At 38.4% G+C, this 27,678-nt stretch overlaps 1 protein-coding gene across 1 annotated transcript in view; it reads right to left on the bottom strand.

Annotated features, from left to right (window-relative positions):
- The window catches only part of SLC26A7 (solute carrier family 26 member 7), a 57,787-nt gene extending 30,109 nt beyond the window's left edge, over positions 1 to 27,678 (bottom strand). Inside the window, exons 1-8 of the mRNA XM_032222283.1 lie at positions 27,486 to 27,678; positions 17,877 to 17,987; positions 15,509 to 15,678; positions 11,199 to 11,363; positions 8,630 to 8,782; positions 5,879 to 5,961; positions 1,812 to 1,959; positions 1,217 to 1,330 (exon numbers count right to left, since the gene is read on the bottom strand). Coding sequence (XP_032078174.1) covers positions 1,217 to 1,330; positions 1,812 to 1,959; positions 5,879 to 5,961; positions 8,630 to 8,782; positions 11,199 to 11,363; positions 15,509 to 15,678; positions 17,877 to 17,987; positions 27,486 to 27,678 — 1,137 coding nt within the window. The remainder of the gene's footprint in view (positions 1 to 1,216; positions 1,331 to 1,811; positions 1,960 to 5,878; positions 5,962 to 8,629; positions 8,783 to 11,198; positions 11,364 to 15,508; positions 15,679 to 17,876; positions 17,988 to 27,485) is intronic.

Raw genomic sequence — 27,678 nt, 5'->3', positions numbered from 1 at the left:
TTGGTCTATACCCCCATTTCATTTAAATCATGTAGGGTGGATTTGCATTTGTACAGATGCAAACGTAACAAAACCATCTCTTGGAAGCTACCATGGCTTTTGACTGTGGTGGAAAATCTGGGAAATATTGTTCTAATATATCTATCTGGAAGTCTTCAGATAGAGAACCCACCTCTAGTTATCCCAGCAAACTAATGCCGGAGCTATACAATGTTTCTATATGTTAGTCAGGGGTGGCTTCTTGCTTCTGTAACTGCCGGTTCATTCAGGGATGTGCGCATGCGCATGAGCACAAGGAAAAAACAAAATGGCAGCACCATAGGTGCCACCGATACAACTGGTTGGGGACATGGCCGGCTGAATTACTACCTACTTGGCCGAACCAATAGGAACCCACCTCTGATGTTAGTGAATTAAATCTTTACTTTAAAAAAAATATGCTTCAGATTTGATTTGTATGAGCATAATTTACATTTTCTTAAAGAAGTTTCCCTTTTGCTTTGTTTTACTCTGTCTACGAATAGAATAGAATTCTTTATTTGGCCAAATGTCATGGGACACACAAGGAATTTGTCTCCAGTGCATCATAAGCTCTCAGTGTACATACAAGCCACAAGTGAGAAATCATGATCAAGCTGTATACCAAGCGGTGGAGTATGATAATCCCTAGTTTGATAGTGAAATGCCTGCAAGAAGACAACCAAGATCAGAGAGCACCAAGGACCATGCAGACTGTAGAGTACTTTGATATGACCAACTCACTCTTCATTTTAAGTAAACTTTGTTTTGACTTTAAGAATTTTACATTGGATGACACATTATGGAAGATATATGACTGTCATCAAAAACAAGTAGCTCTTGTCATTTTTTTCCTCTTTTTTCTTCTTTTTGATATTAAAAAAGGACTATGTGATGATTTTTGTGTCAAATGTTTCTCCAACATATAGAGTATTATTTTGGCAAAGAAGTAAGGAAAGGAAAGGAATTTCTATTTTTTATAGCTATACACCCTTTTCATAAATGTGACTCTGCTCTAAATGCCAAATGAATAAGTACTATAAATTTTAAAGTTTCTTTGTCATGCTGATTTGGTTCTACACTATGATTTGCAGGATTTTTAAAGATGATGTATTAAAAGCTAATACTTCTCTCTGAGTTGAATAATCATTGTATATAGGCCACTGTCCCTACCCATTTATCATGGCAGTAGGAATACCTGTGTTTTTGCTCCAGTGTTGTACAGAAGTACGGTTCGTCCCATGGCTGCTGCACTTGGTATGCAAAAGAAAAATGAAGGGATCACATTGCTGAAGCCATGAGCCAAGAACTCCTAAAAAAGTTGTTTCAAAAAAATAAGGAAGGGGCTAGGTCAAAGTGCAATCAAATATCCTCAACTGAAATCAACTTGCCTTCCCATCTCTTATACCAGGGTGTCAAAGTTAAGGCCCATGGGCCGGATCCAGCCTCCGGGTTGCTTAGATCCCAGGCTCCATTTTCGGCCACAATGGCGTCCTACAGCCCTCTGCCAATGAAAGTGGAGCTCGGGGGGAGTTCCATTTTCACTGGCAGAAGGCTGCAGTTTGGGAGCCCGATTTCATTGACATAGCGCTTGGCCCACCATAGCCATCCCCAACACGACTGATGTCAGGCTGGCCATGCCCACCCTGGCCACTCCCAACCCAGCCTCCCGAGGTCAAACACCATCCTGATGCGGCCCTCAATGAAATCGAGTTTGACACCCCTGTCTTATACCATCATCTCCAAAAAAATGCATCCTGAAGGCAAATTTTAAGGCTACTATTTTTTTTAACCTGGTTATCATCCACAGAGTAATGAAATCTTTGTGCAGAGTCATGGGCCAGAGCTAGAGATGCCACATAACCGACTAATGCAACTCCAAAAGCCTCTGTCACTACTTCAGGGAGGATCTTCAAAGGTGGCGATCTTGGTGCTGGTATCCTGCAAAAGTAAGGACACTTTTAGGTGGCAGAAAATGTCCCACTGAAGAATGTGGCAAAACTGTTGTGAATATTAAATGGATATCCCAGATTAATCAGATGTACTGTACATTATTCTACTATTACAAATATCATTAGAACCTGCAAAGCGCCATGCATTACAGGTACTGCATTTTTTTCTTCTGTTCAATCATGTCCAATTCTCAAAACTGACTCTATTTATCAGTTATCTGCTCAGTTCTGTACTCTTTAAAACTGTTAAAACATTAGCATGGCTAAAGATCATGATCTGGATTATGCAGTTTAAATTTGAACTCAGTCAACAGTTTAATTTGTTGATAACTGTATGCAAGTCTCAACGTCAAATGCCACCATGTTTTTTCTAATGTTAAAATAATTTAACTGGTGTATCTTGCAGCTTGCTTTTTTGTTGATTGTTTAGTTTTGCTCTGTTTCATTGGTGTCTCCATAGTATTTCTGTGTGAACGAAGTATGCGATTAGTACAGATAATCTTTAACCTACAACAGTTATTTCGAAAATCGAAATTACAAAGGCAATGAAAAAGATGACATGACCGTTTTTCACATTTATGACCGTTGCAGCATCCCCATGGTCACATGATCAAAATTCAGACACTTGGTAACTGACTCATCTTTACAATGGCTGCAGTGTCTCGGGATCATGTCATCACCTTTTGCAACCTTCTGACAAGCACAGTCAATGGGGAAACCAAATTCAGGTAATAATCGTATTACTAACTTAACAACTGCATTAGATTCACTTAACAATTGTGGCATGAAAGCTCATAAAATGGGGCAAAACTCACTTAACAAATGTCTCACTTCACAACATAAATTTTGGGTTCAACTGTCGCGCCCAGCCGCCCTGTTTAGGATAACCCGCTCCCTCCTAAATAGGAGGGATACGGGGGACCCCTTGCAGGGTAGGGCTGAGGACTATGTCCAGTTCTTAGTGGACAAAGTTGCTCGGTTTCGATCGGATTTGGACTCCGACTTTGCAGATCCAGCCGAGGCACAGGAGGATAATCTGGCAGACCATCGCTGGGTTGAGTTTCAGGATGTTGCCCCTGGGGATGTGGACAAGGCCATGAGAGCTGTGAGTGCCTCCACTTGTGTACTGGACCCATGCCCCTCCTGGCTGGTTGCCAACAGCAGAGAGGTGACACGGGGCTGGATCCAGGCGGTTGTTACCGCCTCTCTTCGGGAGGGACTCTTCCCCTCCGCACTTAAAGCGGCGGTGGTGAGACCCCTCCTGAAGAAACCATCCTTGGATCCAGCCATTCTCAACAATTATCATCCAGTCTCCAACCTCCCCTTTGTGGGGAAGGTTGTTGAGAAGGTGGTGGCCTCCCAGCTTCAGCGGACCTTGGAGGAAACTAGTTACCTTGACCCATTTCAGTCCGGCTTCAGGCCTGGTTATAGCACAGAAACCGCTTTGGTCGCATTGACCGATGACCTCTGGAGAGCCAGGGATGGAGGCCATGCCTCCATCCTGGTTCTCCTTGACCTCTCGGCGGCTTTTGATACCATCGACCATGGTATCCTTCTGCGACGACTGCGGGAGGTGGGGGTGGGAGGCACTGTTTTGCAGTGGTTCTCCTCCTACCTCTCGGACAGGTCACAGTCGGTGTTAGTTGGAGGGCAGAGATCGACCCCTAGGCCCCTAACATATGGGGTGCCACAGGGTTCGGTCTTATCCCTCCTACTATTCAACATCTACATGAAACCACTGGGCGAGATCATTCGGAGGCACGGGATAAGATACCATCAATACGCGGACGATACCCAGTTGTATCTATCCGCCCCGTGCCAACTCAATGAAGCGGTGGACGTGATGAGCCGGGGCCTTGAAGCCATTAGGGACTGGATGAGGGCTAACAAACTGGTACTCAACCCGGATAAGACCGAGTGGCTGTTGTGTTTCCCTCCCAATAATTTGGCAAGTGTTCCATCACTCAGGCTGGGGGGTCAAACACTATACCCCTCAGACAGGGTCCGCAACTTGGGAGTCCTCCTGGACCCACAGCTGACCTTTGATTACCACCTGTCGGCTGTGACCAGGGGGGCATTTGCCCAGGTTCGCCTGGTGCACCAGTTGCGACCCTACCTGAACCGGGAGGCTCTCACAACAGTCACTCGTGCCCTTGTGACCTCAAGGCTGGAATACTGCAACGTGCTCTACATGGGGCTGCCCTTGAAGAGCATCCGGCGACTTCAGCTAGTCCAGAATGCGGCCGCACAAGCGATTGTGGGTGCACCTCGGTTCACCCACATAACACCTATCCTCCGCGAGCTGCGCTGGCTACCTGTTGATCTCCGAGTGCGCTTCAAGGTGCTACTTACCACCCATAAAGCCCTTCATGGTAGTGGATCTGGGTACTTGAGAGACCGCCTCCTGCCAATCACCTCCTCGTGACCAATTAGATCACACAGATTAGGCCTCCTCCGAATTCCATCTGCCAGTCAGTGTCAACTGGCGACTATGCGGAGGAGAGCCTTCTCGGTAGTAGCTCCGACCCTTTGGAACGATCTCCCCGTGGAGATCCGTACCCTCACCACCCTCCAGACCTTCCGCACAGCCCTTAAGATCTGGCTATCCCGTCAGGCCTGGGGTTAGATTGTAATCCGTCCCCACCCGAATGATGAATGTTGTGTTCTATTTTTAATTATGTATTGTTTTATGTCTCACTGTTTGTATTCCCCTCCCCATGAATTGTAAGCCGCCCTGAGTCCCCCCAAGGAAAAGGGCGGCCTATAAATAAACTTTCCAATTCCAATTCCAACTGCCCCATTTTACCATCTTTATTTGCCACAGTTGTTAAGTGAACCACGTTGTTAAGTTAGTAACACGGCTGTTAAGTGAATCTGGCTTCCCCATTGACTTTGCTGGTCAGAAGGTCGCAAAAGGTAATCACATGGTTGTACGTTTGAAAAACAGTCATGTTACTTTTTCAGTGCCATTAAAACGTCAAACAGTCACTAAATGAATTATTGTAACTCAAGGACTACCTGTATATACACAGAGAATGTATGTAATTTTAAATAAAGTGGCCAAGCAAGCCACGCAAAGGACACAAAGTTTTTAAGAAGCCAAAGCTTTAACTCGTCTCTTTCAAATGCTGCACACAAGTTTTAATAAAAATTGTATTCTTATCTTATTCTTTGTCAAATATTTTTAAATTTAAAGTGTCATTTAATAAAACCTAAATGTGGGTGCTAGGAAAACAAAATGTTCTGATAAATCCAATCCCTTGTCTGGTTATGTTTTTCTTCTTTCAAAAAACATTCCTGCCCCCACAAGATGCAATGAAAGGAAATATATTTATAGCGACTCCTGAGCTTATTTCAATGCATTTCAGGTACTGGGTATGTGCGGGGGCAGGGAACATTCCATAGCCTTCAAATTTCCCACCACTGAAATAAATTACTGTAAAAGAAGAGAGGCACAAGAGGTAGATCTAATGTCAAATTTCTCCACCCAAGATTAAGCCCCATCTGTGACCAGAAAGAGAATAGTCTATAAGTGAAAAACAAAGGACAGATTATTTTATTATTGAATGTATAAATTTAAAAACATTTGATTTATCCCTTTGAAAACTCTCTGTATGAATTACAGAAAGTACACTCGAAAAGATGCAGAAAACATTTGCCAATAGTGATATGTTATTAAAAACAAAATTATTAGGTACCAGATTCTGATTTCATTTCTTCTCCTGAGATGTTATCATTTGTATTAAGACAAACTGTGCACTTTTATTTTAATTCTTCAATTGTTTTGTTGCTTAGTTCACATTAACAACTTAAACCTACTGTATAAAATGTGGGTAAGAAATAACTATATTTCCATATGCCGATACATGTATATAAACACAAAAACCTATTTAAAGAAGACTCATTACCCTTTTGGAATATGTCCCACAACTTCCAGGCCAAAACTGCGCTCCATGTCAGCAGAATAGCAGATGAAAGAGGTAGCAATTACCTATTGTCAAGCAACAATAAAGATTAATTGATTTGAAACAAGGTTATATATATATATTTTAAAGTACAAGAAGTAGCATAACTGTTTTTCTACTTTCTTTGAAATATGGATTAAGACCAACTATGAGATGGGATCACTTGTTGAATACCATAATGATCAACTCAGGTTATAGGTTCAGGGGTGACATAAAGGAATGTTCTTTGATCCAAAGGCCATATGGTTTCTTGTAAAAAAACAATGGGAGCCTTGTAGCCATACTTCCTTCAGTGACATGTCTTAATATGTTTTAGAATTCCAAAGGTGTTCCCTCCATATTCATCAGCATTTTACATAACTCATTTAAACCGCTGAACTGCCGACCTTTCTGATTAACAAGCTCAGTGTCTTAGCCATTGAGCCACTTAGCGGAGTGAGCTCCCATTACTTGTCCCAGCTTCTGCCTAGCAGTTTGAAAACATGTAAAATGCAAGTAGAAAAGTAGGAACCACCTTTGGTGGGAAGGTAACAGTGTTCCATGCGCCTTTGGCATTTAGTCATGCCAGCCACGACCATGGAGACATGTTTGGGCAGTGCTGGCTCTTCGGCTTTGAAACGGAGATGAGCATTGCGCCCTAGAGTCAGGAATGACTAATATGTGTGAAGGGAACCTATAACTCATACAGGGACATGCAGTCACTAGAGGCAGGGGAGGCGGGGCCTCACCAGTCTCCTCAGGAAAAGGAAAGAATTTTAAAGAATTTTTTTAAAATAATTAAAGCCAAGGTAGTTGCTACCAGACTCCAAGTCACAGTGGTTTGGAGTCTGCTTAGTGTTAACTATAGGAGGAGGCAAGAGAACTAGGGGCCTCCTTTGCATAAGGAATTTTTTGCCTTTTAAAAGTTAAGCAAGGGTTAAAAAGTGAAAAATTTCATATGAAAAGGAGGCACTGATTCTCCCGCCTCCTGATCTGGGAGCAGCGAATCATGCCTTGCACTTAAGCGACTGCGCAATCTAGCAGCAGGAGCCGTGCTTGTAAAATGTGCCTGTGTGAGCAAGTTCAACTCTCCACTTTGCATTGCGGGAGCAGAACCATCAGAAGACTTAGAGGTCCCTTATTTCCCCATTAACCTGCAATATCTTTAACTAGCTAACATTTAATATACATTTAAATTTGTACTGAAATATTTGTTTTACAAGATTTTTTATATATCAATATCTATTTTAGTTTAAATTAATATTTGCAGAGAATGATTCTCAAAGTATTCATACAGCTATGGCTATGGAAAATGATAAGATGTTAGAATGTATTCCAAATAATTGTCCGGCGGGGCACTTTGCATCGCGGGAGCCGCCAAGACCCGGGTCTGCAGCAAAGGCGCTTGGTGGCTCCTGCAATGCAAAGTGCTCCACCGCCACCAAAGCTGACATTCACGCCGCCGCTGATGCTGCGAGTGGGCGGCGGCAGTGGCAGCGGCGTGAATGTCAGCCTCGGCGGCAGTGGAGCACTTTGCATCGCAGGAGCAGCCAAGCGCCTTTGCTGCAGACCCGGGTATGGTGCTGGGCTGGCCCGGGTCTGCAGCAAAGGCACTTGGCGGCTCCCGCGATGCAAAGTGCTCCACCGCTGCCGAGGCCAATATTCACGCCGATGCCGATGCCGCCGCCCGCCTGCTGCCCCGGCCTGCAGCCAGCCCAGCACCGTGCCTCACCAACCATAAGCTTCACCGCACATCACTGATACTCATATTACTGAAGAGAATCTCTAGCCTTTCAGAGACACTTTCTGGAGTCTAGGTGGTTGTGGGACCTTCCAAAAGGTAAAAGTCATATAGTCATAGTACAGTCATCCTTTCTAAATATGTAAAAATCCAGGGGAAGGATATGGTAAAATCTCTGCCTGGGCAGCCCTAGACTAGCCTGCCTGAAGATGGTGATTTGGCAATAAATTTATACATCTTTACTTTGGAACCACAATATATATTGATTTAAATAAAAAGTATCAATGTAGCTAGCTCATCTGACATTTTTAAGAGAAACAAATTGGGGCATTCTTCAAATTAATTACCTTAGCTTATATATCAGAACATTGCCTGACTGACATTAATGGGCACAAACAGTATGGATTAAATCTTTATTACCTTTTTCTTTCATAAGAATGTAATATTTTTCTCAGAAGTTTTATGAGAAACAATATACAAATCTTGTGGCAGTGGACTTTGAGACATGCTGCTTATCAACATCATTTTATTTGATTATTACAGGCAGAAGGAAAATATTTGTTTTCATGGTCAAGATTTCTAGAATTCTTTACTTACAGTGCTTCCTGGGAATTTAAATTTTTTACTATTCAGCAACATGATTTATTATATTATAAAATAAAATTGTAGCTGGTTTGTGTATTTGTTAGATATTTTTTTAAATCATGCCTTTCCTTTTAGAAATGATATATAGCATAGCATTCCCTCCTTCTTTCTTCCTGCCCTGTTGAGTACCTTCATATATGTCCATGTGCATGTATGCGTGTCGGTCATTCTGGCAGTTGCCATGGCTGAGAATAGACTTGAACTGATCCACAGCAAATTTATTACATCATTATAATAATAAATCTATACATATTTGTTTCATGAAATAAGCAGAAGGCATCAGGAACTGTAGCAAATTATCAATACAGTACCTAAAAAGTCATACTTACCAGAACCAAATCAATAGGAAGCACTATTTTAATTTTCTTTTTAAATTTTTCATTTAGCTCTTTAACAAGAACTAGTATGGCAATACTAGATATAGACAATAGCACAGTTTCCAGCTGAATGGATCTGATGTTTTCAAAAATGTAGGCATAAATCTAAATAGAAAGAAAGATCATACCTTATAAACAAGCAATATTTAAAGATACATTCAGGTATGGAGAAGATACTGATACTGAGACAAATTGGATCCAGCAATGCCCTCCACAAACAGTAGAGTTTCTTTTGTTTTCTGAAGAGGTGCATATTCAGTTCAAATCTTTATTAGAGAAAAGAGAGGAGCTTAACTTCTGCTAAATGTTTTATCTTTCCTGTAATTTCCAGAGGGCTCCTTAATCTTCTGGAATATAGTATGAATCCTTGATATTTGCTTTATATGCCTATAGAAGTTTAGATGAACACAAATAAATACTATTTAATAGGTGAAAGATATATGGTAGATAACTGACATGGTAAGTTGAATCAACTATGCTTGAAACAGTTTCCAAAATTAATATTAATTTTAAAAGCATCAATAATTATGACATAGAATAGCAGGGCTAATAGCCAACTAGCAACAGAAGAATCTGCTATTAATGGCAGAGAAATAAGAATGCCTAGTTTAAGAAACGCAGTAATATCAAGCTCTAAGGCTCACCTTCAACATACACACAAATAGGATCTAAGCAAAGACAAAAGCTCCATGGGAATTCAGAGCAAAACAGAATAACAGAGCTGGAAGGGACCTTGGAAGTCTTCTAGTCCAACCTACTGTTCAAGCAGAAGACACTATATCATTCCAGACAAATGGCTGCAAAATGAACCTAGATAGAATCCTAATGATAATAAAAAGGTAATTTGGTGGGTTTTAGGTTGCTGTGAATTCTACCATCAAGCTTAATTGCTTACTCTTCTTATTAGCTATTGCTCTTGTCCAACAACACAAAGAAACTGAGACTGTCATTTCTAGTTTTCCAGAACTGAATTATAGAGGGATAAAATCTCTTTGTCAACCCATGCAAGTTGTTGCGGAGAATTTTGGACTTTTCAACAAAAATGCAATAAGACACTTGAGGACAATACTTGGTGAGACCAAAGGACAGCAAGGTTATTTTTTGTTCCTTGTTGACATTTAATTAAATCATAATCAATTCAACAGATCGTCACAGCAACACAAAAAGAATCACCTGTTGCATAGATAACATTTTCAAGACTAATGCAGACATGTGATATTCATCCAAAGAAAAGCAAATTGATCTCAGGACCTCAAATCAAAGTTTATTTTTGGAATGGTAATGCCCAAATAAATTTTCTGAACAGACAAAGGATAAATCTGTGGCTGATGAACATGGCAAGACTGAATTGGCAGAGTAACCCCCCCAACAGAGATGCATACTAGAGATCCAACAATTTTATAATTCAGCCACATCATTGAATAGTGTATACTAAGACATACAAATGACATCATAGAGTTAGTATGCCAAAAAGTATAACTGCAAAGAAAAGCAATTAAGGTTGAAGTTCTAAATGGGTACAGCTATCAAAGCAAACAGATTTATTCAGAAGATTGGAACCTATACTAACAAATCCAATTTTACATGCAGAAAGCCCCCATTAAATTGCTAAAAAGTACTTTTCTCCAACATTTGGCAGCCAAACGCAACACTGATTTACAATGAAATTGCTTTACAAACATAATTTAAATCTAAGACTTGAATCATCTAATTCAGAAACTTGTTCCTAGGAAAAATAAGAAATCAGGTCCTAAATATGAACATTCATTTTTAAAGAATTATTTATATATTATTTAGCTTGTTCTTATTTTTAGAAAATGTGCTACGCAGCATTTCAGCTGTCAAGTGGAATCCTGCCATGCCTTGTCTTGAAAAAGCTGGTTTGGAAGTTGTATACTTTATTTTTAATATTGCATATCTCAACATTCTGCATAGCCAAGTACAGCTGGAAAAAGCTACTTTGAAAAATGGATGTGACATGATCCTTTCCCATGTAAGTGTGGTATCTTTCTGGAAGATACTTGCCAGGCTAATGAGCTCATATTTTTGTTTTTTTATATATATAATTTTTAGTAAGTCTTTTGAGACAAAGATAAAAACTAATAGGAACAAACATAAAGTAAAGAAAGAAAAAAATAGAAAGCCAAAAGTATAAGAATTTTATTTATTTATATTTCATATTTCTTAACCACCTGTATGTCTCTTAGAGAATGAAAAGAAATAAAAATAAGTTGCTTTCAATTTTCTTTACAGCAATTATACCTAAAATTATCTCCTACTCTATGATTACAAAAAAAATATCACTTTTTTTCCTATACCTGGGCTTCAGAACTCATGGCAAGTTCCAGATAGCATCAGATAGCAAAACTAGAACTGCATCCAGAATTGACTTCAATTAGAGATAACAGAGTCAGGCCTGATCCAAAAGGTCACAATAGTATTTAGAGTTTATCCTGCAACTTCAATAAGCATGCAAATAAAGGCAAAACAGCACAGCAAACATTTATCAATATATACTCACGTAAAAGAATCCCAGAGGCCCTGAGATATATGGCATTTTCATTCCCAGGAGATACTTCACTTGCGAAGTCACAACGTGCGTAGCTGCCCCAGTTGTCATTGCACTTATCACTGGCTCTGTTAGCAAGAAGGTAGCACTGCCCAAATGTAGCATAAACATTGCTACCTGAGAAACCAGAAATATAATAGAGATTGCCTTCAGACACAGTTACTGATTCTAATGTAAAAATGAGACTGGCATTTTTTATTTTTTATTTAAAAAGGAGGTAAGAAAGTTCCATGAGCCAGTCAAGTAGAAGTTAGTTCATTACTCATTGCACCCATGAATAGCCTTTCAATCCATTTTAACTTCCATACATTTATTAAATGCTATCTCTCTTGTGTTTACACAAATGTATGTATGTATGTATGTATGTATGTATGTATGTATGTATGTATGTATGTATATAACGCGTTAACCTTAAAAGTTACTATATAGATAATCCTCAATTTACAACCACAATGGCCCCAAGGTTTCTGTTGCTAAGCAAGACCATTGTTAAATGAGCTGTGCCCCATTTTATGATCTTTTTTGCCACAGTCGTTAAATGAATCATTGGAACTGTTAAGTGAATCATGTGGTTGTTAATTGAATCTGGATTCCTCCATTAATTGTGCTTGTCAGAATCCAGCTGGAAAGGTTACAAATGGTGCTCATATGACACAGGACAGTACAACTGTCATAAATAATCTGATAGATAAGGATAACAGGATAATGTGATTGTGGGGATGCTGCAATTGTCCTAAGTGTAAAAACTTGCCATAAATTACTTTTTTGTAACTTTGAAAGGTCACTAAACGAATGGTTGTAAGCAGAGGTGGTATTCAGCAGGTTCTGACCACTTCTGGAGAACTGGTAATGGAAATTTTGCGTAGTTCAGAGAACCAGTAAATACCACCTCTGACTGGCTCTGCCCTCATCTATTCTCTGCCTCCCAAGTCCCAGCTGATCGGGAGGGAATGGGGATTTTGCAGTAACCTTCCCCTGGAGTGGGGAGGGAATTGAGGTTTACAGTATCCTTACCCTGCCATGCCCACCAAGCTACCCCATGCCCACCAAGCCACGCCCACAGAACCGGTAGTAAAAAAAATTGAATCTCACCATTGGTTGTAAGTTAAGAACTGACTGTATTCAATTTATAAAATTCAGACTAACCCATTTGAAATGTAAAAGGTTAGATTTCTAGATATCACAACTGGAGGGATAGAAGAGAAGTTGCCCTGCCGTTGCCAGCATGTATTTTAGCAGTTTTTCATATTCTTCATGCTTGCACAGAACAATTTGAACTGTGTGTGAAAGCGAAGCAAACCATTAGCAATGCCAGTAGGAACCCACCCCTGATAACTTCCACTCATTTTCCTCGACAACAGCCTTGTGATGTAAGTACTTTTATCAAGCCCTGCACCAAGGGTATCATCAAGGAAAGAAGAATCACACAGACTTCGGTAAGGCAATAATTAGAGCCAAAATACAGAATCCTAAAATGTGTGTTAGAAACCTCCAATCCTAATTTGATAGTGAGTTCATTAAAGCAGAGGTTTTTTTTTTTTTTTTTTTTTTTAAAAAACATTTTCAATCTATTCCTGAGCTTGGATTAAGGAGCCATTTTTGAGATGGCCCCTTAGGCCCAAAGTCTACTAAATCAAGGCCCATTAAACAGAATTCAAGGGTGGATGGAAAGCTTATATGAATTTTATTAAACATCTTTCAGGAGATAATATTTTATTAATTTATTTGCATGCAATATACATTTACACAAACACACACACACACACATCTATCTGTTCATAGTTAAAATATGAAGATCATATTTTGGGAAGTCAAGAGCTTTAGCAGCTTGGATTTGTTCCAGATCCTTGCCATACTGACTTTGAATTATTTGATGCTTTTTTAAAAGAAAAACTCTCAGCGGAGCATGAATGCAGCTATTCAGAACATCTCGACAAGTTTGGCTTTTGGCCTTCCTTTAGAACAAAAACATCATTTACCATTTGTGCATTGCGCTATCTGGGCTATGAGAAGTTAAAACATGATTTGTGATATAAGCCGCAGTTGATCGGGTTCGCATAACAAGGTTAACCATGAAAATGATGTCCAAAACAAATATCAGCGGGGATTAGTGAATATGATCCCTCTCCAATCACATGTGTTTAACAATTGTCTTTTGCTGTGTTTAAAACTATGGTGTGCTTATCACCGTTTGGAGATCTCTGGGAAGATGTGCTGTAGATGATGAAAAAAGAGAGAGTAAGATAAAAAGAAAAAGACCAAAATGCTGAGAGAAGAAAGATTGAATAAAAAAAGAAATAAAGATTTCCATAATTCCGTACCCAGTGTAGGTCAATTCAAAAGTATTTCTCCATTGGATAAACAAAGATTAGAACAAAAAACGCTGATTAGTTTTTGTGAGAATAAAATAAGTTTTCTTTCTGATAATATTTATCAGCAAGTAATGATAAGTCTTTTAAACATACCCGGACCTAGTATAGAAAACAAAAAAGATAGCCAGTTCAACTGCTAATATATTTTCAACTTCTATTACAATAACATTTCATTGAGATATTATATTCAAAGGTGATTCAGTTGAATCTCATATTAGAAAATCTGAGTGCCTCTGAAACCAATGTAGATGCGCCTACACAAATACACTTCTTTTCCAATCAATTCTAAATATTTCATAATTCAATCGATGATTTGAGCTGGACGTTGTATAATTTGCAAAGCCTCTAATTGACCCAAAAGAAAGCATATAAATAGAAGCTTCTGAGACTCACTTATTATAAGATTTTGATAAAAATAGTTTTCATTGCAAAACTGGAATACTCTAATAGTTCATTATGGATATGATCCATGCACACATAACATTCAGCAACACAAATCATTCATCTTTCACATATTCACATTTTTTAAAGACTGAATCTGTACCAGGAAAATGGAAGAAGCATAATTATCATTTCCAGATATAAGAGCATACATGCAACTGATTATTTGAGGTTATTTATAAATGATATAAGCAACGTCACTAGAATTATTGAGATGATTAACCTCTTTTTATGAAACTGTGCATGGTAAGTGTGGAACATGCAGTCATACACTACACTAATGTTTACTATGCAAGGTGAAAGAGAAGATGGCTTTTCCATTCATTTCATGTACAAAAGTCATCCAAATTAACATTGCTGATACAGCACTTCTTCTCAAACACAGTCGCCCCATTGGTGGGTTATAAATCATGCTAAGCCAGAGAATTGGCTTAAAAGTATACAGAGCAGAGGCATTTAGGATATTGAGAATTACAGCTTCCATCATACCTCATCATTGGCTATCTTCCCTAAGAATGGCAGAGACCGCCTTCTGCCAATTACCTCCCTGCGACCAATTAGATCACATAGATTAGGCCTCCTCCGAGTTCCATCTGCCAGTCAGTGCCGACTGGCAACTACAAGGAGGAGAGCCTTCTCAGTAGTAGCTCCGACCCTTTGGAATGATCTCCCCGTGGAGATTCGTACCCTCACCACCGTCCAGGCCTTCCGCACAGCCCTTAAGACCTGGCTAGCCCGTCAGGCCTGGGGACAAAGATAACTGCCCCCACCCGAATGATGAATGAATGTTGCTTATTATTTTACTTTATGTATTGTATGTGTTATTGTTTGTATATCCCTTCCCCTCATTTTATGTAAGCCGCCCTGAGTCCCCTCTGGGAAAAGGGCGGCCTATAAGTATTAATAAATACTCTAAATACTCTATATCATTTATTAGCCTCTGGAATGCACAGATTATCTACTGTACTCCCACCAAGCAGACTTTGTTCAATTTTAGATCAGTGTGTTGTGAAAGCCTAAGTACTGTGATTTGTGTGCCATGTTTATATTTATTGCGTTAAATGAAACAAATCAATTTAAATTTAAATTACAAGTCATGATTAAATAATGTTTCAATATAATATGTGGAATATAATCCCAAATTATGTGGCCTGTTTCTAATGGAAACTGTGGTGGTGCAGGGGTTAGAATGCAGTACTGCAGGTTACTTCTGCTAACTGCTGCCAGCAGTCCAGCAATTCAATTCTCATTGGCTCAAAGTTGATTCAGCCTTCCATCCTTCTGAGGTTGGTAAAATGAGGACCCAATATGTTGGGAGCAGTATGCTGACTCTGTAAAACTGCTTAGAGAGGGCTGCAAAGTACTGTAAAGTGGTATATAAGTGCTATTGCTACTTTAGTACAAGAACTAGTTTTCTATTTATAAAATTCAGCTTTCTGAAAAACTTACTTGAATCAGTCCTCCTAGTAGTGAAACTGCTGCAGCAACGCCAATCCTCTGCATCTCAAACTCAGATAAGCCCAATACTTCAGATGTATTGTCTGAAGTGAAATTGCTTATGGGAGGAACAAGACGCTCAACAGCATTTGCAGAAATCAAGGAGGTCAGAGCAAAGGTTCCTGCAAAAGAAGAAAGAATTTTTCATCTGTTTAATTCCTATAAGATGACTTTAAGTTGCTTAGGAAGAAAGAAATATCTTTACAGCTAAGCCATGATTCAGTTTGCTTGGTTTGGAGATGACATGTTGTGTGAACCCAACCTCTGCATTTAAATATGTCTTATTATGATGATGTTTGATTTTTCTCATTTATAGCACATTTAACAAAATCATGGTTAAATAAACCATAGCTATATGATTCCAGACTATGTCCAACTAATGCTAATTCTCACTTGAATTCTTTGAACATGTTATGTTTTATAACCATTTTGAACTTCCGAAAGTTGTAAGATCTGGTGATATTGATTTATTAACTGATTGACTGAATTCTAATTATTGTCAGTACACCATAGCTATATCCACATATCCTATGTCTTTCCGGCATATTTTTCTTTCCTCCCTCAGAGCTGACGCCAGCCAGAGCATAGAAGTAGGGCCAAGATCAGAAGATGTGAAGAGACCTGACTCAGAGAATCGCCAAGAGTCAGACAAGACTGAATGGATAACATCATCATCATTTTGCTTTCTGCAAACATCATCTTTATACATGTTCTCTTGCCATAGACATTCATTTCCATATTGAGAACTCCGTTGTACGTTATACAAATTCTAGACAACAAACTGTTCACTGTTTTTTTGTATGTACATGAGTCATATGACTGCATATATATGCAATCTTTCTGCTGAAGCTTATCTGAATTTTTTTAAAAAAAATTTCCAGGGATAGTTGGATGTCCAGCAGTGGTCTAGACTGCATAAATATTAGCATAAAATAAGGACAAAAGAAATAGTTTAGAATGTCATAGGTAGAAGCTGATTCTTTGCATGAGAAATCAGTTGCTGATTGTGTGTATAAAAGAAACAGCATGCAACAGAAAAGACTTCTATCTCAGTTTTTAGAGGGTTCAGGCACACAGTGCAGAGCAAGGTGGACAAATAGTTTAGCTTGCAAAACACACCTTTCCCTTTTCTATAGACTAAATTTGCATCCATCAATCATGGATGCAAGAATGTCTTCTTATATGGTCCCTTCGTAATGGGTGGAGCTATTAACTGCACATTTTTTATAGCACGGCCAACAAGTATGTTAACTGAAAATTATGAAAGTTGGTACCTATAGGAAAAAAAGTCATATAAAGATTTAATTTAATTTATATTTGCTTCATTTAAAATCAAATATCATTAATATGGTCCTTCCTTCCTTCCTTCCTTCCTTCCTTCCTCTAGTCAGACAATTACAATTTGGTAATTCTTAAAGATCTTGAGAAGTAAAGTCAAGGATTTTGAAGCCCCTGTATAGCCCTGAGGCCTTGGGCTATTCATCTCTGATATATCTGAGACTTTTACAATAAGCACATCCTTAATGAACCAATAGATACTTAAGAAAACATAGCAGTTAAAAACATATATATATTCATATATAAATATGAACATATAACATATTCTGCTGACTCAACATTATCATCACTTCCAAAGAACTCGCCACAAAATTCAAATCCAGCTTGCCAGTGAGTGGCAAGAGACCTTTAACAAAATGCTCTGGATACATTCCGATGCAAATTCTATGTACTTTGGATGGGGTGTTGCTATCCTAGCAGACCACATGGCTCCCACAGGGCTGTTAAATGTAATGCTGAATGCACTTTTGGCACACAGGCTATTTGCAAAGAGCCACACAATTACTCAAAAGAACACAACTGCTTCTCAGAAAGCATAATAATAACCAGAGAGAATGTGCATGTAGTTGAGCTTTTCAGCCCCAGAGGGTTTGGCTTTGTGGGAGGTTCCATACAGTTCGGCATTTTAAGTGAAGAGACACGGTCCCTAATATCAGAAAGACACAATTCTTTATCTTCCTCCATCATGTTCAACCCATATCAAATTATGGGAGACATGACCCCATACCCAGATCCATTGTTTTCTGCAACTAAGACCAGATGGTTTCCTCTTCCATGAAATAAGCCTGCTTCACATGCTAAGAAGTCAATGTCTTTAATTATGAAGTTGAAGACTGTCATTGTTTCAGAATAAATGAAATACAGAATAGTGCAACAAACCTAACTGATCTGTGCTTGTTGGTCTTCATTACATACTAAGATATCAAAAGGAAAGAAAGAGGTAAGATTGCTAAGTTTTTCAAACTGAACCACTAGGACTTACCTGGGGCAACATGACGACCCATTCCAAATATGGCATATATAATAGCAGGAAAGAATGATCCATATAAACCAAACACTGGATGCACTGATGATAGAATAGCAAAAGCCAGCCCTGTAGAAAAGGTACATTGGGAGAACAAGATATAGTATAAGCCATTAGGAAAATATAAACATAACTGATGGGAAGAATTCCCTTCAAGGGCTATTTTAAGAGGTATAAATAGCTATATTATAACCCTGAGAATTCATATTTCCTGCAGTCTGGCCTTTTCTAATAAAAGATCATTTTTGGCCCTTGAAAACTTTTGCTATTTGGAATAATTAATGGCATTGCATGATATTGCACACAGACATTCCATGACTTACTCCAGATTCCAATATTTTTATGTATAAGGCTGCACTATTTCTCAAACTAGCCCTATATTTTTTACCATATATTTGCAGCCCAGATCTAATATCCTAAATTCAATATTAAAAATACAAGGGCAGGTTATGTGAAAAAGCAAAAGAAATTATAGTTACACCTTATTCTCTCTAAAGAAAGACACATGCAAAGTTACTCATTCTGTAAGGATTTAAATGCGTGAATGAATACTCTAAATTACATAATGGAAAAGCATGTAAATTGTTTATATAAATCATATAAGGGAAAAGCAAAGATAGAAAGTAACTCACAAATAAAAAGTTCCATTAGTGTACACCAGAATAGCACGCTAAAATGAAGTCAGTATATGTTCCTTTGTTATCTTGGAATACTTAGAATGCTACTACTTACTGCTGTACTATATGATAGAACACTAACCACTAACCATAGTATACCTGACAAGAAAATAACCTCTGGCTGTATTATTGCTAGTTGCAGAAAATGCCAAGTAATGAACTTTCATGAAGTTGGGACACAAGCAACAATAGAAAAAAAAAAGGCTGTGGTAATCAGGACACTTGCCAAACAAAACTGCAATGCAATTTGCTGAAAAATACTTCCAAGTTGTCCGTATTCAAAGTTATAACTACAAGGGCAAAAAATCTACGGTACTTAGAACAACATCCAGGGTTAAGGAGCACATTAGTCATTCATAATCTGGAATTTGGCCTTGTATTCTATAATTTTTTAAAAAAATCAAAAGCTTAACCAGGTATAATTTAGGAGCAAGGGGAATCTTCTAAATTTGTTTTAAATTTACATTCAATCTCTTAATGTCTATAGAGCAGTGACGTGTGGTGAGGTTTATGGCTGGTGAGGCAGTCCTCTCCACTGACACCCCACTGACTAAAGCACTTTCTTTTGCCCGCCTGACCTCGTGGCAGCCCGCCTGAGCTCTGCCGCAAGCACAGGCGGGCGAAAGAAAGTGCTTTAGTCAGTAGGGTGTCGGGGGAGAGGAGAGAATGCCTGAGCATTGCATTTATTAAAGAAAAAAGAAAAAAGGAAATTTGAAGGAAAAGAGGGAGTGTGGGGTGGTGGGCATCAGAAACGGAGAAAGAGTGGAGGAAGAGTGAGTGCGATGCTGCAATTTTAAACAGAATGACAGAGTTGAAGCCTCTAAAAATGCGCCCTCTACTATGAGGCAGGAGAACTGCGTGCCTCAACTACCTCGGGATTTTTTAGGCTTTTAACCCTCGCTTAACTCTGCTCAAGGGCCTAAAAATCAGACTAGATGAGGCATGCAGTTCTCCTGCCTCATAGTAGAGGACGCTTTTTAGAGGCTTTTTTAAACAGGCAGTTATTCACGGTGTGGCAGCAGCTAGCTAGCCTAACCTCAGCACTCGCCTTTTCCTGTTTACATTTTTTTCCCTTTTCATGACTGACAGTGGTGAGGCTGTGCCTCCCCTGCCTCCCCTGACTGCACGTCACTGCTATAGAGATTCTCAGTTATGCAGGTGATGGTTGTTTCAAGAGGTTTTTCTTTGAAGACGTTTCGTTTCTCATCCAAGAAACTTCATTCAATCTCTAGAATGGAACAACTTGCCTCCAGAAGTTGTGAATGCTCCGACACTGGAAGTTTTTAAGAAGATGTTGGATAACCATTTGTCTGAAGTGGTGTAGGGTTTCCTGCCTAAGATGGGGGTTGGACTAGAAGATCTCCCTTCCAACTCTGTTATTCTATTCTATTCTTAATTGGTACATGTGCCAGGTCCATTCCTGAAACACTTTTTCTGCGGTCGCCTCATCCTGTGGAACGCCTTCCCCCAATTGATTCAACAGGATCCCTAGAAGGCCATAAAGACCTAGTTGTTACCGCTGGAACTTGGGTAAACTTTGATGGGAGTCGGTGGATGGTTTTGGGGGCATCTCAGCAGGATTATTGAGCTATTTACAAAAAATAATAAATGTGAGATATGCAGAAATAAATAAGGGGCTTATATGATCCCAGGCTCTTTGATTTTGGCCCTGGCCAATTTAACTTTCTAAAAAAAAAATTAAAAACTCACCTGGGAGGCACCACAACTTTGAACAACCTAATGCACATTTAGGACATCATTTTTAAAAATCCAGTTAAAACCAAGCTCGGTTTAAGCTAGGGCTCAGTCCAATGGAGTATATCTAATTAAATTTAACAGGGATTTTTGTTTGCTTAGACAAGTATAGAAATGCACTGTTAAATATTTAATCCAACCAATTTCAGAAAAATGTAAACATTCCTAACTTCCTGCAGGTGATGCACTGAAGAATGAGAGAGCCAGCACAGCTAACAAAAATGCTAGTATTTACAAAGAATATTCCTCTCCAGTTTTAACTCAAATGATTCCCCAGCTTTTTAGTCCTCACCTTCTAAAATGTCAAGAAGTTTCTAGGCAACCCATGTCTTGTTCAGTCATCATTTCAGAGATATTTGAATTACCATATTCCTCAATGTTTTCAACAATGTCAGAATTTCTAATGTACTGCCTCCACTGGAAAAATTCCTTAAAATTCAGGGAGATTTACAGAGATGCATCTATCTTGAAAGTAGCCCACGGTGAACTGTTTATCACAATCAAACATCAGGAGTTGATCATAATGTTTTAGGATATTTTGTATTATAAAAAGTATTTTAGAAAATTGGTTAAATTTCAGTTCCAGCCGAGTCATGGGTTCTAGATTTAGACACATGCTGTAAATTAATCTATTTGAGGAAATTTAATTCAAAATTTCAACAATGCATCCTTTCTCCCCTTGCTGACAAACTGAAGAGTTTTAGTGGTATATGCCATCTTTCATTTTCTGTATACAGAGTTCTGCAGTTCTCTTTTAAATGGACGTACATGTTAGTACCGTGCTTAAACTGACAATTTGGTTACACATGTTTCAGATGACCAATGCACAAGGCAATTTATAGATTGAATGAAGCTCTCATGGATACATATGATCCATTTCTCTGATTTTTTTTATAGATTGAATGAAGCTCTCATGAATACATGTGATCCATTTCTCTGATTTTTTTTAAAGTACACATTTCAAGTGGCCCAAGAAAGAATGCCTTTGCCAACTTATGAAGCCTTTAAATTATTTGACTTTCTAAGAAACCCATAATCCAAAGGTAAGATAAGTGAGCTTCATTAGGTAGCTATGACTAAATCCTTTGCTAGAAAATTCTATTGTGAAAGCACAGATTAGGTGCTTTTAATTTAGTGGAAATTACTAAAGAGCAGGGATAGGAACTAGTGAAAACTTTAAATATATATATTAATAAGCTACCATATTTTTCAGAGTATAAGACGCACCGGAGTATAAGATGTAGCCAAGTTTTGAAGAGGCATTTTTTTAAAAAAGTAGGTAGATAGAGGGATAGAGAGGGAGAGAAAGAGAGAGAAATAGAGTAGGTAGATAGGGAGAGAGAGAGAGTATTTAGGTAGGTAAGTAGATAAAAGGATAGAGAGAGAGAGAGAAATAGAGAGAGAGAAATACAGTAGGGAGGGAGGGAGAGTGTGTAGATAGGTAGATAGGTAGAGGGAGAGAGAGAGAGAGAAATACAGTAGATAGGGAGGGAGGGAGGGAGGGAGAGAGAGTAGGTAGGTTGATAGGTATATATGTAGATAGAGGGGAGAGAGAGAGAAATACAGTAGGTAGGTAGGGAGAGAGAGAGTAGGTAGGTAGGTAGGTAGGTAGGTAGGTAGGTAGGTAGGTAGGCAGATGTTTCCAGGTGTATTTATCCATGTGCTGGAGAAGGAAATAGCTGACAACCTGTAGCACCTAAAACTTTGTTCCTGCTGGGACAGCACTTGATCAATGTAATTCTCATCAACCACTCTTACTAAACAGCTTTCCGAAAAGGGGGGTGGGGTGTTGCACTCTGCAAACCTCCCCAAAATGGCCCGTTTTTCGCAAAAACAGGCCCGTTTTTTTTTTAGGCATGAATAGCCTTTGGGGAGCTTGCAGAATGCTCCTGTGGGGGGGGGCAAAAACGAGCAAAAAACAGCCCGTTTTTCACAAAAATGGGTCATTTTTTGGTCAAAAGAATTGCATGCATAGCCTTATGAAGGCTTATAGAGTGCTGCTGGAGGCTGGGGGGGGGCGCAAAAGATGGCCGTTTTTTGCTCATTTCTGCCCCCCCCCCAGTCCCCAGTTGTCAGAAAGCCTCCATAAGGCTATGCATGGCCATTTTGATGAAGGGGACGGGGCTTCAGGAGGCAAAAAATATTGTATTCAGTGTATAAGACACACCCAGATTTTCAGCCTTTTTTTAGAGGAAAAAAGGTGCATCTTATACTCTGAAAAATACGCTATGTTACTTAAAATGAACAGCTTCAAAGGAATCTGGGGATTAAAATAAACCTTTGTCTCTGGCACCTATAGCCTATAACAGTGATGGCTAACCTTGTTGTCCTCAGGTGCTGAAAGTGCATGTGCGCGCACAACAGCATGTGTGCATGTGCCCACACCCATAATACCATGGGTGTGCAACACCCTACTGTGCTCCCCACCACCTGCACATGTACATGCAACCTTCAGTGCTCCCCACCCCACCCCGCACATGTGTGCATGACCCCCCGCACCCTGTTTTGGGCCTAGCAGGCCTCCCTGAAGCCTCCTGGGACCAAAAATGGGATGCCTCACTCTGTCCCCACCTGCATGCCTACACTGTTACATGTGTTATGTCCGCCTTGTATGCAGCTTTATTCCTCTCTAGCATTCATCTCCATTGTTCAGTGGTGCATTTCCTGCCTCTCTAGGATTTATCTCTATCTGCTCCTGTGAGGCACTTCTTGTTCCTGTTGGACGTATATGGTTATATTCTCGATGGCTTGTATAGTGTTTTAACTGTATTTTGATTAAACAGCACTTGCTGCAGAGACCCGAAAATCAACTGGCCGGCAGGAGGTACATGCGAGGTGGAGCTCAGCTGGGGTGACGGCTCGCATGCCATTAGAGAGGCCTCTGTGTTCTACCTGTGGCACGTATGCCATAGGTTCGCCATCACTGGACTATGATCTTGGAGAAAGTGATTTAGAGAAAAATCAAAGAGAGATATAAAACAATTCTATTTTATTCTCAAGTCAGAACATCTGGTCAAACAAGTGTTTGGGAATCTAGTGAACTCCAATCAAGTTAACATATACAATTAATTACTTTTCTAATCATAGGTCAATCAATGATGCACAACATGAATCTCTCAAACAATTTACCTTCACCATTCTATTGGAACAGTTTGTATAATTTTTCTTGGATAAGAAAATGATTCAGAGATTTGTAGAACTGTATAATTGTAAAAATCTACTTAGTTAAGAATAAAATGATATATGATAATAAAAAAGTTAAAATAATATATTCATTTAAAATATTTAAGCCCAACTACTTGCACATTGCAAATTAAAATATCCCTGTTCATATCCTTTTCAAAGATACCTCTCATGGGTGGAAACAGTCTTTCTTGGGTCTCTATTCCATGAATTAATCATTTTGTTCAAAATCCAAATTAATTTAATCCTCTGATTATGGAAAGTGTCACCAAGCAGCATCAAAATTTGTTCTTTAGAGACTGAAAAAATATGGACTAGTGCATCATTTATCTGTTAAAAGATAAGCAGCAAGATTATTTTAGCAACTATTCTTATAGTATTTATGAAACAGTTTTGATGATGTAAGCATGTTGATAGCTCTCAAAATGACACAAAGATTTTGGGGCTGGCGACAGAGACAGAGGAAGAATATTAGTTGGGAATTTTTTTAAAAAAAAATCTTAACTCAAGAGATGAAATGTAATCATGCAAAAGAGCATGTTATATTTTCTTGAGGCATATAGCTTCATTTATTATGTATGATTTTGCTGAAGGAAGAATGCACCAATAGACTTTAATTTGTTTCAAAACTATTGTAACTAACCAAAGATTAAATCCATTCAGGTACTACTAATTTTTGTATTCTATTCCATAGTTCTGCCAGGAAAGCAAAAGAACTGACCTCACAGTATCTTTAATATCTGCCTTAAATCTCAATTCTTTACCAATTACCTTAGCAGAACATATGCCTAGGCTAGGAGAATGGTAACTATTGTATGCGTTTGATTGCTTATCAACATTTGCAGCAGACAACGAGAGGATTTGAAACATAGTGGATGGCTATGGTTCTTTGTGTTCAGAAGCTAATTTGGATGATATCAATCAATGGTTCATCAGGTAAGAAATACTTAAAAGGGAGCTGTTTTAATACAGAAAAGGACTTGGGAGAGCAAATACTGGCAAGCAGAGAAAACACTACTTAAGACATAAGTGACTGTGGTCAACAAGAACAGATGAGGATACTTTGAGAGACAGGAAAGATATGAAAAGTTGAAGCACTGAGATTTAATTACAAGGGCAAAATGAATAAGTTGTTTTTGTACATGTTTTTTTTTTTACTTGCTCCCATGAACTTTACCAATTTTCTTTGGAGAGAGGATTCATTTCTACCAGTCTCTTAAAAAGAGTGTCCTTGCAACTTGTTTTATGTTGCAGATTTGAGAATTAACATCTGAGGTATTTTAATTCCATCTTCCCACATTAACTTTTCATTGTGCTTCATTAGCTTTTACATATTACATATTCTGAGCCAAGACTGATAAAGATGTACCTGCCTTGCTACCATATCCAAATTATAAAGGCAGACAAATTACACTTCAGCCATCGGGGAAACTAGAAGGTGTAATCTAATAATCACCAGCTGGAATTCTCTAGATAACAGGTGAGATGTCAGAAAACTGGAGAACAAACATAAACCTAATATTCAAAAAAGACCTGAAAACTACAAATCAATTACCTTAAGCATCTATACAGGACAATTTACTAGGATAGATTGTCAAGCATCACATCCATGAACATTTAGAAAAGGATAAAATTATTACTATCAGGAATTAGCATGAGTTTATCAAAAATAGGTCATGTCAGATTTTCTTCTCTTTTTACAAGAGACTGATTAGTTTACTAAACTAAGATAATGATATGGACATAATATTCCTTGATGGCAATAAAACATATGAAAAAATTCTGATGATACCCTGATGGGCAAGATGCATAAAGTAGTTATTACAGACCAGCATATGGTACTGCAGGTTAATAGATTTACAATGGGTTAAAAAAAAAGCATATCCCAAAGGAGCTCATTAACCTGCATTCTGGATCATGGTTCTGTATTAAGCTAGAAGGAAATACCCACTGTGATCTCCCACTGAACCAGACATAAGTTAAGAACTACCTGTATAAGGAACCTGTGTATGTTTTGATACCTACAATAATCCAAAATAGCAACCCAGTTGCCAAAGGTTAGATAAATGCCAATCCATGACCATATTTATTCTAAATTGGGTTTACAGCAAAACCTATGTTGGGGATAAAAAGGACCATGCTACTTCCTAACTGGACAGCTAAATATAACTTTCGGTTGCATTATCTACAGGCTGGGTTTATAACAAAATCATAGGACATATGATATAAAACATTTATTGGGGAATGTTTATGGCATGGTTAGGAAACAAACTCAGAGTAAACAGCACTGAACTAGATAAATGTAAGTATATAAATCAGTTTCTATGTTTTTAAGGAAATCACTTTTTTCAGGTATCAGATATGTTTTTTTAAAGTTTAACTCTTCCATTCCTATAGTGCCTTTCTCACTGGCTGAGAATTCTGGGAGTTGTAGTCCCAGCACATCTGGGAAGAATTAAATTGGGGAAAGCTGCCATAACTAGTAAAAATCCTGCTCTGTGGAAGTTCACAGAAAGGACAGAAATAAGTACCCATGTTGCCTTTTTTTAAAGCTCATTATTTTAGTTGGCTTCTAAAATATCATTACTAGCACCATTTAATATGCTATTCTTTGTATCAATATATCAGAGAACAAGTTTTTTTTATAGTACTACAGTATTAAGGTCTTCAACTTAAATCATGTCAATGCAGATGTTACTAATTATTCCAAAAGTACAAGTACGTACACAAACCAGATGATTCCAGCTGCAGAATAATTCAATTAAAGGAGTGCTTATAATTTCCAAGACATGAATGAAAACTAGACCAAGCTGTTAGGGAATCTGAAAAAGCAGCCATCAGAAAGCTTTTGCTTCTGAATGATTTATATTCCATTTTAATTTTTGATCCCAGGCAGAAATGCCCCAAAATACCATAATGTGAGAAATCTTTAGCTATTGTATTTTTTTTTATCTATCACCTGCACACACACAAAATGGCATATATAGGCCAGGATTATTCTTATCAATGGTGATTAACTGAATTGGACTGCTATCTTTGTTTAGTTCTACAAGAAAAGATGTCATTGTGATGATGATATAGGGTAGTTATTTAGAAAAAATAAGGCATCACAGCCTTGGCCTTTTATATCCAGAAAGTTTATGGCTTGAAGGTCACCATTTTCAAAGGAATACCAGATAATGCTCAAAGTAATACTTTTTTATTTTATTGTTTTCATAGTTTGAGGAAGAGAAGGAAAACTACTACATTAAGAATGAAATGCTGAATATTCATAAAACAGTGTTTTGCAACATTCTCTCTCTCTCACACACACACACACACATACACACACACAGACAAACACTATTTCAGTATAATTTCAACCTAAAGCATAAGCCCTTTCACTAAGGTTTAGATCAAAGGCATAATGCTAGGTATCTACAATCCTCTTTTTGATGTTGCACAATGCAGTTTTTCAACCACAAATAAAATAAAAGTAATAAGATTATGTAACTGGCTAATAAACTATTATTGAAGTGAGCCTTTCTTTTATAAAAACAAAGATAAACCTCTTTGCACAGATATGAAGAGAAGAAATTGAAAGACAAGCTACATCTATTATGTAAACCACCACAATGATCATATGCGTGTACATGTATGTACACAGAAATGTATGATGAACATTGTTTGCAAGTTATAGAGGTACACTGTTGTTCAATAGCCAGTCCATAAAACTGTTTTAAGTCAACAGAATCAAAAGTAATTATTCCCATTTAAAATTAAAATCGCCCAAAATAAGGCCCAATAAATATAATGCGAGATGCTTCAAGAGAAACAGAGGTTTGGAAAAGCAAAGGTGCCCATCTCCATTTTTAAAAACCCCATTAAGTCAGCAAACAGATCTTCTACTTTCAAGGCTAGAGCAGTTCAGTTTAAACAATACAAGTCACTGACACAGTTTTTAACACAGTACCTTGTGTCACCTGTTGAACTGCCAACATCATCCCAGAAACTATATCAGGCAGCAGGTCCATTTTCCAACAATAGTGTGGTGCCCACTCCAAAAGAGGCAGCCTGTTTACACACCAGAGTTTGAGGTTTTTGTAGCGAAAGGCATGGATCTTCCTCCATATGGCATTTTCCTGTTTCCTCTTTGCTTCTGTCAT

The sequence above is a fragment of the Thamnophis elegans genome, chromosome 8 (genome assembly GCF_009769535.1).
Source record: "Thamnophis elegans isolate rThaEle1 chromosome 8, rThaEle1.pri, whole genome shotgun sequence".
NCBI lineage: Eukaryota > Metazoa > Chordata > Lepidosauria > Squamata > Colubridae > Thamnophis > Thamnophis elegans.
This window is presented reverse-complemented; position numbering and strand designations above follow the sequence as displayed.